Source organism: Drosophila willistoni (assembly GCF_018902025.1).
Source record: "Drosophila willistoni isolate 14030-0811.24 chromosome 2R unlocalized genomic scaffold, UCI_dwil_1.1 Seg167, whole genome shotgun sequence".
NCBI classification, from domain to species: Eukaryota; Metazoa; Arthropoda; class Insecta; order Diptera; family Drosophilidae; genus Drosophila; species Drosophila willistoni.
In genome coordinates, this window is record NW_025814050.1 from 19014799 (window position 1) to 19034667 (window position 19869).

General features: G+C 34.6%; 2 protein-coding genes and 1 non-coding gene across 3 annotated transcripts; 2 read left to right on the forward strand and 1 right to left on the reverse strand.

The window, feature by feature from the left end:
* Positions 1 to 3425: 3425 nt before the first annotated feature.
* Positions 3426 to 4294, forward strand: LOC6642107 (SUMO-conjugating enzyme UBC9-B-like). The gene is made up of 2 exons (XM_047010610.1): positions 3426 to 3510; positions 3589 to 4294. Exon 2 carries the CDS (start codon positions 3611 to 3613, stop codon positions 4082 to 4084), a length of 474 nt encoding a protein of 157 aa, XP_046866566.1. The 5' UTR covers positions 3426 to 3510; positions 3589 to 3610; the 3' UTR covers positions 4085 to 4294.
* Positions 4295 to 12453: 8159 nt separating this feature from the next.
* LOC6642108 lies at positions 12454 to 12609 on the forward strand. The gene has a single exon (XR_049729.2). It is a non-coding gene; the product is annotated as a U4 spliceosomal RNA (small nuclear RNA).
* A 104-nt stretch (positions 12610 to 12713) lies between these two features.
* On the reverse strand, positions 12714 to 17741 carry LOC6642109 (glutamate receptor ionotropic, kainate 2). The gene is made up of 13 exons (XM_023175732.2): positions 17620 to 17741; positions 17408 to 17554; positions 17272 to 17334; positions 16581 to 16790; positions 16076 to 16287; positions 15855 to 16013; positions 15633 to 15791; positions 15291 to 15571; positions 15038 to 15227; positions 14613 to 14974; positions 14126 to 14556; positions 13011 to 13270; positions 12714 to 12946 (listed from the first exon to the last, which is right to left on the reverse strand). Exons 1-13 carry the CDS (start codon positions 17711 to 17713, stop codon positions 12758 to 12760), a joined length of 2757 nt encoding a protein of 918 aa, XP_023031500.2. The 5' UTR covers positions 17714 to 17741; the 3' UTR covers positions 12714 to 12757.
* Positions 17742 to 19869: the final 2128 nt, after the last annotated feature.

Below are 19869 nucleotides of genomic sequence, written 5' to 3' on the forward strand. Positions count from 1 at the left end.
TTACCACAGTTTTTAGCAATTGTCGAATCGTTTTAAGTTACATATATATGTATATCCGTATGGTTTAATTGTTAGAAAGCTTTATATGAAACACATGGTCCGCTTTGCCTTACTTTAGATGACTTGAAATGGAAGTGTTCATGTGTCCAACATTAAGTTTGATTTTCAACTCAGTTTACACACTTTGATTTCAATTACAAACTTGCTCGAGTGGAACAATAACCGAGAACTGTGAACCAAGAACGTTTTGCTCTCAACGATATAGAAAACGCCAGCTGCAAGTTTTATGCAGTGAACAAATTGCATTAACTCTACCCTGCCAACCCATTTCTTAACGCGGCAAACGCCTCATTCTCATTCTCAAGTAAGTGGGAGTGAAGGGGCTAGAAGAAAAAACCTTGACTCAAGTTACAAGCCACAAGTTGCATGTTAGCAGCGCGTAAATTTTTTTTGTTTATAGCCTCAAACGGACAGACAGATAGGCAGACAGACAGAGAGACAGACTGACAGACAGACAGCTAGGGCAATGGTAAAGTTTTATGTGCAGCCCAGACAACAAATGGCCGAAGTAAATTTTTTAATTTATTTTCAAGTTGAATTGTACAACGGAAGTGTTTAAAATCGTAAAAGGCTCGGGCACGCCTTGCCTACTTCAAAGCAATTTACGTGTAATTAACGGAACTTTCATGTTATATAAACCCCTAGTTGAACATTATCTGATAGATGATTTATAAGCAAAAAAACCTAGCATCTACAAGTGACCCACTCAATATATTCAAAACACTAAAGTCGCAGAAATAAAAAGACATTTTCCGCACATCCTCTAAACATCCCAGACGCCAAGGCATAAGCAACATTCCTCAGACACAAGAGAAAAAAATAGCCAAAAAATAAAAACTAGAGCAGACTGAAGGGCATCAGCCACCTTCTCCAACACACACCACTTCAGCTTTTGGCCACATAAAGTGTCATTAGTTCGAGTGGAAGTGGAGGAGCTCTGATGCCAATGTTGCTATTCCTGAAGCTGGGACAAAACGATGGCAAGTACATTTGCCAGATTACATTCCGCTAGTCGAGCTAAGCAAATAAATGCTTCAGCATAAAAATATAAAATTATTTACTCGGAAAAAAAAAAAAAAAATCAAAGGGAAATTGCAAAGAATTCTAAAAGCAACGAAAAAGATATGCTCTTTAGAGAAATACCAATTCGAATTATTGTTATCGTTTGCGCAAAAAAGTATGCTACTCTAATTTTAAAAGACACAAGTTTGGATTTCTTAGATGCTAGATAGACGTATAAGTGGAATGAAATATCGATGAAACCCATTGAATATGTTCAGTAAATCCATCTTTGGAGAATAAAGATTTCTAAATACTAAGATTTATGTGTAACTACTAGCTAAAAGTAATTCAATGAGATGTTAGCACAATTTATTTGTAAGAAGTATATAAATTAGGCTCGTTCTTAACTCTATACAGTGCTTGGTGACAAACACATTATCTTAGCTAATATACCCCATTCTTTACTGGGCGATGTTGTCTAGAGTATACAAAGTTTTGAAAAGTCTGCCATAAATGCTGATTAACTTGGCTGAGCAACTTTTACTTCTGCAATTGCTGCAGTTAACTCGACTTGCAGTTGTTGTGCTGTTTATCTTTTCCTTTTGTGGCTGGATTTTAATATTGGCACTAAGTATGGAGTGTATCTATAGACATGGCTAAATATTATCAAAATGTCGTTGGACCATTCAAAATGAAGTGGCAACTTGTTTGTTATTGTTATTATGAATCTATCTCTTTCTCTGTGTTGTATCTTCAACTTATTTTTTTGATGGTGAATAGTTTTTGGAGTGGCTTGAATATTTTCTTTTAATTAAAAAGCAAATTTTGGACTGGCTCTCTGTCATTAGACTGATTGAAAAAGCGGCCACTACACGACGATGATGACGACGACGTTGGCAAGTAAGACAAGAGGGTTGAGAGATTTTGAAGTAAGCAATTTTCGCAACTGTAAATAATAAATAACTGCATACCGTGTCGATTTTTAAGTGCTTCTTGGGAAATCAAATCAGAAAAAATAGAAGGGAAAACCCGTAAAACTACTGCCCAAGCATAGAGTTCTCGTCTCTTTGGCTATACAAATAAGCACTTGAGCCACGAAATGTTTGGAAAATAACCAACCGCATAATGACCACGCTACTGAACCCCAAGACCCCCTCCCTAATGACTTTCAAACCTGCATTCATATACTAACACAAGCATATTTGTATATAGCATGCATACATAGAACATACATACATATGTACATACATACATATATGTACATGTATGTAGAAGGCCAAAAGCATGCACTTAGCCTTCTCCCTATTATGGCCATTTTTAATCACAGACGTGAGCATTATGGTAAGTTTGAACGCAATATTCGCAATGGTTTCAATATGCGTGAGAGTGGTTAAGTTGTACCTCCTTATTGTATTCAAAGTGTAAGAATAATACGAATGATTCAATTGCAAAAGTGCATAAAATTTTCGTGTTTTCTTTTTAAAGAGATTATCGATGTGTCAAATAAATCTCTTAAATCTAAAGGTGTCAGAATAGATATTAATTCAGCATATTCGAATTAGTCTTCAAGTTTAAGTGAATGGAATGCTATTACCAAAGATGAAACATCCAAATTGGTAAATTCGATGCCCCGTCGCCTTGCAGAGGTCCTTAAGAGGAAGGGCTATCCTACGAGCGACAAAAGCTCAATATATTATACGATTTTTTAATATTTTTTAGGTTTTTATTTTGTTGTACGGATACTTTTTCTGTTCCTTTCATATGAAGTTTTTTGTTTTTGTTTGCTAATTTTGATTTAAAATAATAGAATCGTGTAAAAACGAGTTAAATATATTGGACAATAACTATGTTGAACATATGAATAGCAATTTCATAGTTTTAAGTTTATTAAAGTAAAATTTTTTTGACAAATTGTTATGTTCTCATGGTGTACGGATATTTTTTCTGGCAAGTGTAAAATATGTGAACTTTATGGTTTTTGGCTTCGAGAATTCAGTGATGAAAATTGTATGACGACGGAAAATCGATTAAAGTGGAGTTTAGTGTTGGGTATTATTATGGATTATGGCGTTGCCAGTCTGCTTTTTTTACGCTTGGGTTCAAACCTCTATACACAGCCGAATATTGTATTCTGAATTATATTTGTTTTCTAAAATCGAATAAGAAGAAAGCATCTGGCAGCGTTCGTCATCTCTAAACAGCTTTTTTTAGTCGAAAACAGCCATTTCAAGCTACACGCGAAAAAATCAAATATCGATAGTTTTGCAGTGTTGTATATTACATAATTGCATAAGTTTGTGAATAGTGTTGAATAGGAAATTCAGGACTGTTTTGGTATTTTTATTCGTAGACCATTTTACCTTATCAAATCTTGTCACGTGTCAAGTTTCGAGAAATAAGCAGAGCTAACCCGAGAGAATCATAAAAAATTATTCGTCAGCAAGGCAGGTCAGACCTTAAAAATAATATTTTCTCATTTTTTGGTTTCCAAAACATTTATTTTATCTTTTTTCATTGTTTCTCCAGCATTCCGGACAAATTTCGAACAATGAACCAGATGGCAATAAATCGTTTGATAGATGAGCGCAAATCGTGGCGTATGCATCACCCATTTGGATTTACGGCTCAACCGAGTAAAAATTTAGATGGCACATTGAATCTGATGATTTGGCAATGCACTATACCTGGACCAAAGGGTACATTCTGGGAGGGTGGCGTCTATAGGATGCGCATGATCTTCAATGACTATTATCCCGAATCGCCACCAAAATGTATTTTTGAACCACCAATCTTTCATCCAAATGTTTTCCCATCAGGCACTGTGTGTCTGTCGTTGCTTGATGAGGATAGGGATTGGCGTTCCAATGTAACCATTAGCCAGATACTTTTGGGCATACAGGATTTGCTACAAAATCCACATACCGAAAGTCCGGCCCAGCTCGAGGCTTACAATATCTATTTAAATGATAGATTTCAATATAACATGCGTATAAAGGCCCAGGCCGCTGCTTCGGCTCAGTAATGGGCTCAATGGAAAAGGCAGAATGAAAAATCCCTAACTTACACCCACACACACACACACACATGTATTGCATCCCGTTCACAGTCTCATGTATACATAATATTCTCACAAAATTTTGTAAATATGTGGCATTTCAATAATTTTGTGTAGATAAAACTTTGTAACTTGAAATTTATGTATTAAAGGACACCAAAGCATTTCTTCAAAAAATCATTTCTGCATAACATTATTTCCAAATGCTTAATTAGTTAAAGTAACTGATTAACCGAATTGAACTAGTTTAAAAGCAAAACCTCTGCGTTCAAAAAAACAGTTTCCCTTTGTATATACATTTATATCTCTCTAAGTCTCGACTTGCCGCACATACGGCGTTCTTGGTTCCCGCTGTAAGTTGCGGATATGGATGAACTTTTGAGGGTGCTGATCATTATCAGACTCCCAATTGGTTGCAGAAAACGCTTTAGCTGAAATTTGCCATAGTTATCTAGTGATCCGTTTCCTTGGCAATGGATTAAACCCAATTGAAAAACTGCAATGCATTGAACCATCAGTACATCGACTTCTATCTTAGATGGTTCATTTGAAAGATGATTTTGTTTGACTTGTCGAAAAGGTAAGAAAGGCAAATTCAGAGAACAAATGTCTATAACATTTTTTTTCTTTTTATGTACATATTTACCTAATAATAGCCTACTTAGCGAAGTCTTTGGCATTGGTCTAAATGCGTAGCTTTAGGTGTATATATGTGGCTGTGTGGGTGTGTGTGTGTGTGTGCGTCACGTCCTTATTTATTATTTAACAGCAACAGCCTATCATATCGCATGTCCTGGGTGGGCGTATATTTTCCAATTTTCAATGTCTTCGCGTTAGAGCCGAAAAAGTTCGTTTCCCATAACGCGTCTTCGGCTTTTCCACATTATTTTTATCTATATTTTTTGATGGGTGGCTGTGGGTGCCCACTTTTTGTTACTGTTTAGTAGCTACCCAATACACCAGCTATTCATTAAATTTTGTTACACTGAGAAATGAAACAGCTGCTGTATCACGCATTTCGAATTGCAATTCTGTATACAAATTGCTTCAAGAAAATTGCCAAAAAATTTGTTTGCTTAATTGGCAAATATTTTTTGTGACAAGTTAAAAATGAATTACCTTTTTTTTTTGTTCTTCAAGATGTTCCTCCTTTTTCTTCTTAGACGTTATTGAATCTTTTATTCATTAAGAGAATCTTATAAAATTTTAGAACACAAGCCCAAGATGTTAAGAGTTAAGATGAATTTTGTAATTAGAAGAAACGTCCAGTAAAATTGTGTTTTCCAATAGTAAAATTTTATGTTACTTCTGGGAAAATTCTATGGAAAGTTCTATTTGATGCATCAGACAAGAATCGTTAAAGAAAGAAAACATTGTAATATTTTTATTAGATTAGATTTTCGTTTTGAATATGTTGACTACATGTAATTTGATGCAAACTGAATGAAACCTGCCAAATTTTTCAATAGAATCATTTAATAACTACAACTAATCAAATGTTTGAGATATATCTTAACCCTTGAGTATATTGTAAATCCACAAATTGTGCAATACTAGCATTCACTTTCAAACCATTTGTAAATTTTCTAAAAAACATAACTCAAAGTGCGTTCAAATTTACACAGTTTGATTTTGTTTTTGATACTAAACTTTTTATGTTATCTCCTTCATATAAATTGTTAGTATAGTTCAATGGCTTACCATTTTATTTAATTGTTACTTTGCTGCATAGCAACCTTTCCACTTAAAAGAAGAAACAACAAATTTAAACTCACCTCAATTACTTCTATGGCAAACAACAAAAAAAATTTCCCTATCTGTGTGCCATAAAATATCCCTTTCAACTAAACAGCCAGTTCAGTGCCGCAAGAGAGGCCCGAGTAGGCACAACAGTCACGGAAAGCAAATATATACAAAATTTGGCATCTATATAAACGGCTTTTGCGACTTTGTACTTAGTAGATATACTAACCTTTAATAAACCAGCTTTGTAGCCAACATATGCAACGAATTATTTTAAATTAAAGCTTACTATAAACACCATAAATATTTTGCTTATAACTATAATGCAATTGATGTGAAAGTTAGAGTTCCGACAGTGCACAGAATTCGGAAATTCTCTTAATAACTTTCTCAAAACTCTATGGGCAGCAATTTAAATTCCATAATTCAATTGACCTCCGGCATTTTCTAACAATTGTGTTTAGACTCAGCAGGAAATGCCAAGGCAATTAAACAATCAATAAACACAAAATCGAATACAAATATACCAAAAACACATAGCAAACTACCAACGACAATTGAAAATTTACAAATCAATTATAAACTGCAAATGAAATGCAATTCGAGAGATGCAAAACGCAAAACGAACACTAGAAATAAAAACAAATTCAACTCAGGTCAATGTTGGTAGAAAAGAATTCACAAACAAAAAAAATTTTAAATTTTCATTAAAATGCCAGAAAACATTGAGCAAACTGTCTGCAGTTGTTTTATGTTTTGCAATGGTCCAATGGTTACGGCTACTCCGGCTAGTCCGGACTCCACCCTTCCATGCCAAGCAATGACATTGCGTTGAAAATCAAATCAACTTTCTGGGACCACAGACAGAAACCCCCCAAAAACTGTTTGTGGGTTGCAGGGAACTTTGATGTAATGCCTGAAATTGAATTCAATTAATACGTTTGTAAATGTCATCACAGAAAGATACGCAGAGCGAGCAGGAAAGACATTAAAAAGGAGACAGAGAGAGAGAGAAAGTGAGGCTTATAGAGAATATTGAAAGAAGAAGGAAGCCTGCATATTGGCAGTTTAACTGGTGCCCCAAAAGGGCCTACGAAAAGGCCCAAAGTCAGTATGTGGACATGTTAGAGCAGTTCTCATTGGTTGATTTTCGACATTTATGTCAAGCTGTTGGGAAATTTGTATCTGTTATGCCAACTATCTGTAGCTTTTTTGCCACAATTTACCTTTTTCATTTCCTTTCAGTGATTTAAACCGACTAAACGTAATTTAGGTATCATCTAAGAGAACTTAAATTTGAATGTACTTTCTAATTAATCGACAAAACCGATTAAATTGGCAAGGAAAAACATCTCTGACGTAAGAGAGAAATTTTTAGGGCATAACATTATCGAATAGACTTATTTTAAGTGTGATGTTATCGATTAAAAAATAATTTTTCTAATCTCTAATTAACTGTGGTATCATACCTGAAACTTTGAACCTAGATCTAGGTTAGATCATAGATATGATATTAAACATCTTTTAGATTTAGTTGTGTTGTTATGGTTCTTTCTGTTGGATTTACAATCAATTTCGGATCTACAATTAGGAAAAGGAAGAAAAATGTCCTTAAAAATGTAAAAAAGAAAATCGTTAAATTGTAGAAGAATTTTCCTTTTACTAGGACTTTTTAAGATCTCGTGGTATGTTCTTTTTTTTAATTAAGTGCATTCAAAAAGTTCATTAAAGTTTAAAAACTGCCTTCTTTAGGGATTAATTAAATCATTTCTTATGTATAGAACCTTTCCTGTACATACATTAATGATCTCTGTTTCCACTATCACTAAAAATAAAGTTGATTAATTGAATTATCCACTTAATTTTCTCTAAAGCCTAACTATGTTTATCCCTGAGGTGTCTTGAAATGGAATAAAAAGTCTACTCTATGAGCTCCGTGTGGAATTTAACAATGGTTTTCCATTCATTGCTAAATTCAATCAACCGTGTTAAGGGGACATGCAACATGCAGGCAAACTTTACCCAATGAGTCCCAATTATTTCAGCCACAAAAATTCTACTCAATTGCCGTATCGTTGGCTCGTTAAGTAGAAAACCAAAAAATGATATACGAAAATTGTTTCGGTTGCAATTAATTTATCGCACAAAATCGCGTAAATAATCAAAAATGAGATCACAGCAGATGGTTGTATCAAATAGCAATGCAGCTTTCCCCCATCGCCGTCATCATCGTCATCATCATTATTCTGACCTGGTCTTTATATGAACGTTTTTATATCCTTTAGCCAGTGATTGCGGTGAGTTTTCGAGGCTTTGCTTAGGCCTCGATACTCGTTACCCAGTTGCTAGTCATGAAACAATAATGTCCACAAATTGACGCCACAAGCTGTTGGTTCAATGTGAGAGCATACACTGACACACTCACACATATATACATACATACACCGAGCATCTAGTTGCGTCTGTGGCACTTCCTCCGTAGCGCCATATTGAATTTGTGCCTGAGCCCGAGCCTCAATTGGAACCTCAACTCTTAGCTTTATGACAGAGGAGGAGAAGTGTGGGAGAGCACCCTCTCTCTCTCCCCTTGTTGTTGTTGTTTGTTGGCTTTGGTTCTCTGTTTTTATTTGCCTGCTTGTTTTCTGGTGGTTAGCTAGCTGATTTTCAACCCAAAAACCCTCGTGTTACCCATCCTTTGGTTGATGTTGCGCGTGTTGCTAACGAAAATACAAGCAAAAGCAAACATATTGGGGCACAGGCTTTGATTCCCTCTGCTTCTGATCCACTTCACCCCCCGTCCAATTCGTTGACAAAAGGGGCGCGCTGCAGTGGCCTGGTGGACGGCAACTTGTTGTTTAAAATGCATTGTGGGGCAACTCCTTCCGGGTTATAGATTTGTGTGTTGTTGATACATGCACATGAACACACACACACACCAGCACACAGCCGAGCAAATTTCCATGCATTTTCAAGTTGACGATTATCGAGATTGCAAAAACTGTTGCCTACTTTTCAGCTTTGGCATATTCATAACGTATACGCACTGCATGCCATTCAAAAATACATATCATTGAAAATTGATGAACAGTCAGTAAAAATTTTGGCTATAGACCCGAGCGCATCCATATTCATTTTTTTAAGTGTGAGGAGTCCCTGCGCCGAATAAAGAGAGTCTGCCAAAAAGTTGGGTCAATGGGTTGACTAGGTAAATCGATTATGAAAATGGAAATGCGACCCAATCTAAGACTTTTCTATATACTACCGATTTAAGTCAATCCTTGCACTTAAGCCGATTCGAGGTCAATCAACTTAAGTAAAAAAAACCATCAATTTATAGAATATTTCACTTAGTGTGTGACTTAATGTTTCGGTTTTGAAATTAAAAGAAAGAATTATTGTATTCTTCTATTTACCTGTGAACTCATATGTATTTCAGAAAACAGAACAAAGACCAAAACTAAAAAGCTAGTACTCATATTCTATTGTTTTGGTCTAGTATATATACTATTTCAAACATGGTGAAGAAACAATTAAACATTCTTCTCTTAGAACATTACCAACCTTGTCAATTTGAGACTTCTTATTAGTTTAAAAAGTGAATGAGAAATTACCGAAAAATGTGGGTTAAATTAGTTAAAGATGCTTGTTTTACATTCCTTTAAACAACTCTAAGTTTGAAAAAAAAAAGAAAAATATAATAGTTTGTTGGGTATTCCCAATTAATAACTAATAACATAACCAAAATGTAATCAGTGACTGCAAGTTGTCGAAAAATGATTTAATTTACAATAGTTTTTCGTTTGGTTGATGTCAGTTACTGCCAACAACTTCACATCCAAATGATACCCAATTAACACCACTACAAACACGTAAAATACATCGCCATAAAATTTGCATGACCTGGTCATCTATAGCAATTAAAATTTCATTCACAATTCAAAACACAATAAAACAATTTGTGGCATTGGACAAAAAACAAAAATTTATTATCAATAAAAACTAAACAAAATCAAACTAAAAAATATCTACAACAAATAAAATGCGGTTAAACGCACTCACAGACAAACAATGCAAAAATAAAATAACATTTTGATATAAAAAACATAGAACAAAAAACAAAAATACAATGTGAGTAAAATAAAGTGAAAACATTTATTCAAATCAAAGCACAAGCAAAGCATCAACTAAACCAATCTGGAACTCTTCCTCACGCACTTCCCCCTTCCTATGCCATTCACACTTGTTACAAAGTGTTTGGCTTTTATACTCTGGATTTTTTGGTAAGAAGGGTATATCTACTTTGTTGAAAGATGGTAAATGGAGGGCTCAAATAAGAAATGTTTGATAATAAATATATTATTACTCAAATTGGATCATAATTAAGGAGATTCACAGCTATTCTTTATTTTCTTAAGCTTAAACTCCTTGGTAGTTAGAGAGTATTTTAAAGTCGTCGATTGACTTCACTTTTTCCTCTTGTGCTTGCTCATTTTTTTGTATGTTACTTCTTTTTTTTCTTTTTTCTTGTTTATTTGTTTGTCCATGTAATCGAGTCAATTGTTTCCGCTCCACCGATGAGGCAATCGACTGCGTCTCTTTTTATGGGTTTGGGGCTATGCTTTTTTATGGTGTTGGTATTGCCAGCATCCGTCGAATAAAAGTTTTTGTTGTTTTTTTTTTCACTTGGAGGCGTATTTGACAAGGGTTAATAAGCCTGCGGAAAGCTGTCGTTTTTCCGGCTCAGATGAGGCATTTGAATATTAGATGGTTTGTTAGACTTCCGATTAGAATGAAACAAACAGAACTCTTGCAAACTAATTAAGTTACTTGTGATGGCAAAGGCGCAAGGCATAAAAAATGACATGAAATGGTTAAGTGAAGTTAACTATTATTTATCAAAACATGATTGAGTACTTCTTACGGTTAATTAAGTGAAAAGAAACAACCAAAATAATAATAAATTAAAAAAGTCTAGCCGAATGAACTTCTGTAAGTTCTTTATCCCATTACACAATAACATATGCACTTAAAAAATCTTTTGTTATGCTTAAAAAAAAAATACATAATGCCCATATTAAGAACTAAGACAACTTACACAAAAAAATTCTTATCTATTGTTTTTCCTTCACTGACAATTAATTTGGAGTCTTTTTTAATCTTCTGGTCATTGGATGTTAGTAAAATGGTGAATTAGACTTTTGTTTTTGTTAAATATTTAATTGTATAAAAAATATGCAGGTCATCAAAGGTTTAAGCAATTTCTTTTTTTTTTTTTAAATACATATCGTTTAAACTTTAAATACCAAATAAAAACAATTTAAATGTTTGTTTTATTAGCTTATGGTTTGGATTATGTTATAAGACACAAAAAATTCGATTTTCAAACCTTTCGGACGTGAAATATATCAAAAGTAATTCAATAATAAAAAACAAATTATCAAAACAGACCAAAAGTTTCAAATTTTAACTTATGAAAAAGTTACACTATTAATATTGAATATAAATGGTTTTTTTTTAATATATTTAAAATCCTCTGACAACTATTTAATAAAAATTCCCTAATGCTAAGGATTAGTGGCTTACTAGATCGAGTTTTTGTATGTATTTCTGTTGCAATTCCTGCTTAAGAAACCCAAAGTACACGCAACTTTTGAAAAGCTGTAATAAATGAAAATTATCTTCTTTGAGGCATAATAATATGAGTGTGAATCATGGAATCACTTTCACTTTTAAGAGCCTTTAAGAGGCAAAGCCAAGGCAATCTGCTCATTAAAATTCCCATTGGCCAATTGTGCTGTGCCACAAATTTTCGCATCTTTACGTATCTGGCAAGTATTTGGCATGCTTAACGTCAACTTACCGAAACATAATTAACCCTTATTTGTACACTTTATGGCCCGCACAATAAGGCTGGGCCCCATTTAAATAACAAAAGGCAAAGAACACAACAAGATCTTGGCTATTGAGGCCCATTTGTTAATTGGAAGTGGTTGGGAGTGAAGTTGGCATGGTCATAAAAGGCGCGAAATAGTCTGAGGTGGAATGTTGAGTGGCATCTGCAATTCTCTGTCGTCTCCGAGTTTTAAAGAAAATTTACCGGTGATGGCCTTTTAAAGCTGCTTACAATTTGGCCACAGTGCGGGCAAGCCGCTTAACTTGCATAATCCAAATATCTGGCCAGAACGCAGACCGAACGCTTAACCCTTTTTCCCCATTTTTCCTTTACGTTTTTGCCCTTTTCGGCCATCAAAGTTGAATGGGTTAGTGCGTGTCTTATGCGGGCAACGGTCATCATCATCATCATCGAGTAGCCAGGAAACAGGGAATGAATTTGCTTGTAAGGTCATAAAAATTCAATAGTCCGGGAGGGATAGGGGTAGGGGTAGCAAATGGTCATCCCCTGATAGAGCTTTTGCAAAATAACATTTATTGTGACAAAGTGCAATGACTCGGCATTGAAAATGAAACTGGTTTTCCACCCCTTCTTAATACAGACTTCTTTTTTTTCTTATTTGGCATCTGTTATAATTCTCAACTTGTTAAATAAATTTCTATCTATATCAATTCACAGTTATTCCACTGAGAGTATCAACAACCTTGTGCAGTGGCAATATCGTAAGTAATGAAGTGTTAACTGAGCTGCGATTATTGCTAGTTGAAAACTTTAACCAATAACTCGCCCAGCTGTGTGTTAGATCCATTAGGGTTTTTGCCACAGCTGAGGCAATTTTTCTAAGGCTCGCAAGGGCTAACTTATAAATAAATTTCAAATCAACAAAAGAGAATTAGTTTTAAATTAATTTTATTAAAATTAAACAAAAAAATTAAACTATTTCAATGAATGTATGTGTGTAAGTGCCTTCTTCAACTTCAATCCCTTCCCTTTATGTACATCTATTATTCCCTTTCTCTTTTAGTCTTTTTCTTTCTCTTCTTCACTGTGGAAGTACTCGAAATTTGTTCCAATGATGAATATCCAGTCGAAGTGGAGTCACGACTTTGGCTATATGTATGCAAAGGTTTTCGTTTTAGCCAGAAACGTAAAACAAAATGTAGTTCACCCTTTAAAGCCACCATTGGAGTTATCTGTGAAAAAGGTGTTCAAATTTAACAATTTTCAATGAGTTAGAGTTTGTAGTTAATAAATTACCCTTTCCTTGACTGCTATTCGCTGAACATGCCTTAAAAATTCTCCTATTCCTATAATAAATGACACAATTATGCCCACAATGAGCACTACAAACAGACCACCCACAGAGTCCATATCGAATTGACCATCATCCAAGCCAGAGGAATCACTGTTGCATTTGGTCTCATTGGAATTAAACCAATTGGTTCGCAATTTATAGAGTTCCCCCTTCTCGCTCAGCTTCAATATGCCCACACTGAGATTGGAACGGAAATCGGCATCTAGAAAAATTTATAAATTGGATTAGTATTTATAGGTTAATATATATTTTGTACTTCAACTATTAATAGATAAACACATATATTATTAGCTATATATATACTATATATACTTTTAAACCAATTACTAATAGGAACTAGAAAAAAACCAAATCACTTTCAAACTGTGGCATTTCTTTACTATGATCAATATCAAAATATTGTATTGCTAATTATAAGTATTAAGTACTACTTACTTATATTTGTCTTAAAAAAGTACTAAAATTCATTAAAAATGGATATTCGAGCAGTGTTTAATACACTTCATATTATCAAATGGAAGTGACATGGACGACGAGGAATAAAAATCGTTGTCATTTATGGCCATTGGAGGCCAGTTTCTTCTGTGTTTTTCATTGTTTTTGCCATTGAAGGCCTTCTTAATAAATAAACCATTAAATCACATCAATTCGTGTGACACCCCTTTCATATTTTCTTATTTTCAGTGAATTTCTTAAGGTCACTAATAACTGGGCCACTTTTTTTTCGGCCTAAAAAAGATATCCAGATTAAATCTGTTCTAAAATTTTTTGAGTAACTCAAATAAACATACTTTCTTTGGAAAAAACTTGCGTTAGGTTAATATTTAAAAGTTAAACTTTATAATTTTTCATTGCCCGGAACTAAGGAAAAATTTTGAGGTTTTTCAAAACCAGGCTCATAACTGGGACCTCTCCCCTAAATATATGTCTAGATAGCCAGATATCTAGATAGTCAGAGTACCTTCTAGTAACTTATTCATTCTAAAATAATATGCACTTTCCTACATTTGAAAATTTTAAACCTTGTGAAGCATAATTCTTCCCCTAATCTACTCACTCAATGGCACAGCAATTCCATAATGTTTTTCGCCAAAACTTTCACCAATTTGTGTTAATTCACAATTTCTTTGTACGTAATATTGTAGATTTGTTGTTTCCATGAGAAAGGCATATGTGCCGCGGCTCAGTTTGACACGATCGACACCCTCTTCATTGTTTTTGGTGAATGCATCTGGCTTAAACGAAAGCATCTTATTCCAGGCCATACGATTATCCGTGTCATTCGATTCGGAAAAGTACACCGAAGTGGCCCCGCCACGTATAGTACCGAACTGTACTTTATTCTGATCTATTAAATCATGCAACGACTCAATATTACCAGTCATTTTCGATGAGGTAATGAAGGCGGCCAATTTGGCAATATAAGTCTGAGAGATAAGCAAAGCGAAGATCCACCAAAAAGCGGTTAAAAGACGCATGGGTAAGCCCCTGTGAAAATTAAATATTTTTAATATTTATTACAAATTTAAAGTGGAAATACATACCTGGGTAATAGATCACAACCCTGATTGAGTATCGAACCAAGAACCAACCACATGGTATTGTGTAAATGCCATATATTTTCACGAACCTGCTCATGATTTTCATTCTCGACAGGCGGTTCCCATTCATACTGATCCATGCGTCCAGCCAAAATCAATGCCACGGCAGTAATCATCATGGCAATCATTACATAAAGCCATACTTCCTTGCCGTATGGATTTAAAAATGCATAGATATCTGCCTGGGGAGGGGGTTCTTTATAGGACAGAATGCTAATGCCCAATTGCATGAAGGGTACAGTGAAATCAACTACAGTACGGCGAGCCTGAGTAATGGTCAAATCGCAAATGCCAATCTGGGCATTCTATAAAAGACAAATATATATTAATGAAGATTTTTAGGTGCATTATTTTTTCTTTCTTCTCACATTATCTATCAGTTGCCTTATTATACCATCCCATTCATCTGTTACTGGGTCGTAACTTCCATATTTGTTATCTGGTACTGGTTCGAAATTAAAATCAAATTTACACTCATCGGCCAATTTGTACATTAAATCCACGGCATATCCTTCAAATCGTTCATTTCCCTCGTAGTGCACACCTTCTGGTTCCACTCTAAAGAAATGACAGGATTCTTTAGCTTATAAGTTAATCAAGTTTTAAAGCGTTGCTACTTACTTCCAACTAAAATAGGGTTTACCCACTCGTGTGGCCACAGTGTATCGAACTTGTTTTTGCGAGAAATCCTCTTTTATCTCTTGACGTCTCTGCTTGACTGCCTGAGTGGAGTTCTCTTTGATTGTCTCAAAGTCCACAAGTTGAAATTCTTTATTCCAAACATGAGTAACGCGATCAATAAGTGGATTATAAACCTCCAAATTGAAATCGTCCCGTTGACCATCTTCATTAATATGCAAGCGTTGTGTCTTAAATGGAGGTTTCACTTGCTTGGGCGAAATCTGTAAGCAACAATAAATAAAGAGTAATAATTGTTGATTAATTTTCTCTAATTGCACTTACATCCTTCATTTGTTGTATTAAATGAGGTCCTGGCTGCCAAAAACCACGTCCACAACCAAACTCTGGTGTATAAAAGCCAGTTCTTTGACTCAATTGTAGGAGAGCATTATAAAATAGAACCACTGCATCGTATACCAATTGAGTTCTTAGTGAATCAAACTGCAAAATAGTCAAACAATTAATTTCACAATATTTGTAGATACCACAAATGGGAAATCTTACCCGAGTATCAACTTCATTGTCAAACACATCGATCTCATCGTGCAAGGGGGGTGGAATGTACGCTCTGATTCTTATGGCAGCCACAGCTACAGTAAAATCTCGTGAATAGAAACGATCTATGCCACTTACATGAGTATCCAAGTTGGTTAAGAAAAGGTGCTAAAAGTTGAAGTACATTTTAGTATTCACGTCTCATTATTCATTTGCTGTAGTTAACTTACATTAAATGATCCCGTCATATTGAATTTAATCGAGGCATTGATTACATCCACGATTATATCTGAGGGACAGTCCAAAAGCACAAATTTCTCACGTGCATTGTTTATCCTTTTCCATAATACGCGATAGTCGTCACCTCGTTCAAATTCCTGCAACTTGATGCCAGTTTTATGCAATTGTTTCCAAGCAAATACATGCTGAAGGCGGGAAAGGTCTATATATTCAGGAAAGGGGAATTGGTTTGAGGTGGAATGAGGATATGTTGACAAGGGCTACGATTTTAAGTAGCAGTTATAAGAAGAGAATAGTGAATAGTGTAGAATATAGTGATAAATTATGCGAAATAGTCCTTTTTTTATTCACAGAACTTTTTTACGATAATTTATTTGAATTTGTTGTTAATTGATTCTCAAATGGTGCCAGGTATCTTTACTTATGTTAGACGTATTTTTAGAATTACATCAATTAAAGTTAGTTCTTTATTCAGTTTATTTCGAAAATACTCACGTGAATTCTTCTCATAGGCAATGGTAAATGATTTCCAATCAAAGTCCTTACTACTCAATATATCTGATAGGGCATTCGATAATATTACCTCCATGGGTGCCACATTGACAGTTAGCTGACGATTCAAACGTTCTCGCGATGATTGCTGAGGATGCCAGTCGAATTGCATATGAGGTATACCCGTCATATTACAGAGTACATCGACAATGTCTAAACAAATGAAGAGCCGAGAGACAATATGGTTTTACATATTTATTTATGTTTAGAATGATTCGATGAACACAAACAAAATATACAAAAGAAAACGAAAGTGCCGAGCAAAACATTGAAAGATAAAACAAAAACAAAAAAGTGTTGGCCAAAAAATTTATTGGCAACGATTCAAAAAACGCGGTAAACTGTGTCTTTCGAAAACATATATATATATTTTTTCGGGGTGTGTTGACGTTTATTTACTGCAAAAAATATTCGGAACATAATGTTTGGCTGCCCATTTTGATGGCTAACATGTGTGTGTGTGTGTGTGCGAGTGAGGATGATCATTAACGAGGTTAGACTAGAAGGTAAATTCTCTTTGATCGCTCTCCCTCTTCCTATACTAGATGAGTAGGTATTTATATACATATTGGTATTGTCTGGCCAGACATAATTTTTTAATGACGCCGAAGAAAGCAAATGATTATAAACTTACCGCTGCTTGTCTTTGAACTTGGTCCAAAAATAGCCACGACACCATTACCAATCAAGTCACAAGCTAATGGGAATCAAAAAAGAAAACACATTTATATTATGTATTTGTGTATATATGTAAGATATAACAAACTCACATAGATCTTGTAGTAATATACTATCATCCACAGTTATATAGTGTTTGATTGGTTCAAATCTTAAAGCTGGATTGAGGGCATTTACTTCACCGATAACAATATCAAATGCTTCAGCCAATTCCATTTCCGTATCAAAGAAAATGGCTCCTAAAAATTCCAAAGTATATATATATATAAATGTGTCTATAGTCTGATATATAAAAATTTCTCACCAACTTTAACCACCAAACCATCATCATTATTTGCTTTGCCCGAGAGAAATAAAGTCACAAAAATCAAGAACTGTACCACACACATATCGGTCATCTATTTATATACATTATTTCGATTTTAAATTTATAAAAAATGCTTCTACAGCTAATTGTTTCCAGTTCTTAAAGCACTTCACTTTCTCATCTATATGGACATTAATATATATCTATATATATATATTTTTTTATGATGTCTGTCGAGTTTATTTAAAAAAATATTCGTATATATATATATATTGACGATTCCTCCGGATGCGGACCAGCGCGCTGTTCACGAAGTACTGAACAAGAAAAATATGTTTTTTGGAAAAGCAACCACCTCCCCGATGAAACGACAAAGATAGATCTCCCAGAGAGAGAGAGAGAGAGAGCATCAGCATGAGTGGTTCTTGGGTGAGGGAGCAGGAGGAGTGCTTCTCCTTCTTCTTGTGGATAACAAAATAACCAATACGCAACAAAAAGAGCGACACCAAAGACTCTTCTGCATATGCCATCCAGAGTATGCCCTGAGAATTAGCTGGAAATGAGCCAATAAATAAGAAAAAGTTAATGTAGTTTAAAATTGGGCATACCAAACGCCCACGTTCTATGTTAACTGGGGTATGGAAATGGCAGACAGATTTGAAAATAATAGAAATATCTGAATGGAGAATACGAATGAAAATTATCCCACAGAATAGTAAAAAATGAGTTAAGAAGGTAGATATACGTATAGTTTTATCTAGGCCATTGTAGATCAGTTCAAGACCCAATTTTAAAGGCAATGATAGAACCTAACTTGGGTTTATTTGATCATGATATAGACTTTCTTTCATTATGGATGTTAAAGATGATAAAAATATAGTAGAATATAATGTAATTTTTTAATATGTTGAATATGTATCATAATATGGACACAAACTAGTTAACTTTCTATATTGTTGTTTATTTGTTTGCTATACTTTTGTAGACAAAATATATATGTTATCCCATTTTGTACTATTCACCGAAACATCAGTATTTGAAAACTAGGAATTAAGGAATTTTTACTTAGGTTTAATGAATTTGGTCTTTAAATACTTCTGAAACCTATTCATTATTCTGTTTAGCTGCTTTACTTGGGATTTTTTTTCCTCTCGTTTATCCTATTTGTTTCTCTATATTCGATTTGAGAGCAAGTTTTCAATAAAAAGAGTACTCAGGTAACTCAGATTAGAATCAGGCCTTGGGAAACTAAGAACGAAAAATCAGATTCGATTTGTTTATGTTTTTCTCACATAATTTTTATACCCTTGCAAAAAGGGTATATTAATTTTGGTCAGAAGTGTGCAACGCATAGAAGGAAGCATCTCCGACCATATAAAGTATATATATTCTTGATCAGCATGACGAGACGAGTTCATATAGCCATGTCCGTCCGTCCGTCCGTCTGTCCGTCTGTCCGTCTGACCGTCTGTCCGTCTGTCCGTCCGTCTGGATCAACGCAAACTCCTCCTAGACCGTTGGAGCTACAGAGCTGAAGTTTTGCATGTAGGCTTGTATATACTGCAGGCGTTGTATATCTCGGATTCAGCCGGATCGGTCCACTATATCATATAGCTCCCATACAAACCGCAAAGTCACGAACAGTGACTTTTCTCAATAACTTCGTTATTTTCTAAGCTATTATCGTGAAATTCAATATTGGTGAGTTTATTATACATATAAACGACTGTGCCAAATTCGATCAAGATCGGCTGACTATATCATATAGCTCCCATAGGAACGATCGGTCGTAAACAGTGCAATTTTTCAATAACTTCGTTACTTTTGACGCGATTGCTTTCAAATTAAATATTTGTTAGTTAGTGTATCTGTTAATGACTGTGCCGAATTTGATAAATATCGGGTTACTATATCATATAGCTCCCATAGGAACGATCGGTGGAAAACAGTGACTTTGATCAATATCTTCGTTATTTCCTATGCTAAGATTGTAGGCCGTTCTTTCGCAAACATTAGCCTTTTTGGCTTAAACGTTTTTCCACTTTGATGGCTTTAGGTAAGGAAAGAGTTACCAAAAAAGTTGCAAGGGTATACAAACTTTGACGCGGTCGAAATTAGCCCCGGCCCTCTGGTTAATTTTGCATTGCACTTTTGTCTTTCTAGCATCAGCTTAGAATACCCTACAAATGGTTCGGCTAATTGTAAGATATAAGCCAATTATATCTTATTTATTTTTATATAGAATTG

What these genes read in the sequence shown, in the direction of transcription:
- LOC6642107 (XM_047010610.1), top strand. Translation starts at nt 3,611, where the DNA reads ATGAACCAGATGGCAATAAATCGTTTGATAGATGAGCGCAAATCGTGG.
- LOC6642109 (XM_023175732.2), bottom strand. Translation starts at nt 17,713, where the DNA reads ATGACCGATATGTGTGTGGTACAGTTCTTGATTTTTGTGACTTTATTT. An exon ending in AAGTTCAAAGACAAGCAGCG is followed by an intron (nt 16,791 to 17,271) that starts GTAAGTTTATAA and finishes TCATTTGTTTAG; the next exon opens with ACATTGTCGATGTACTCTGT. An exon ending in TGCCTATGAGAAGAATTCAC is followed by an intron (nt 16,288 to 16,580) that starts GTGAGTATTTTC and finishes CTGAATATATAG; the next exon opens with ACCTTTCCCGCCTTCAGCAT.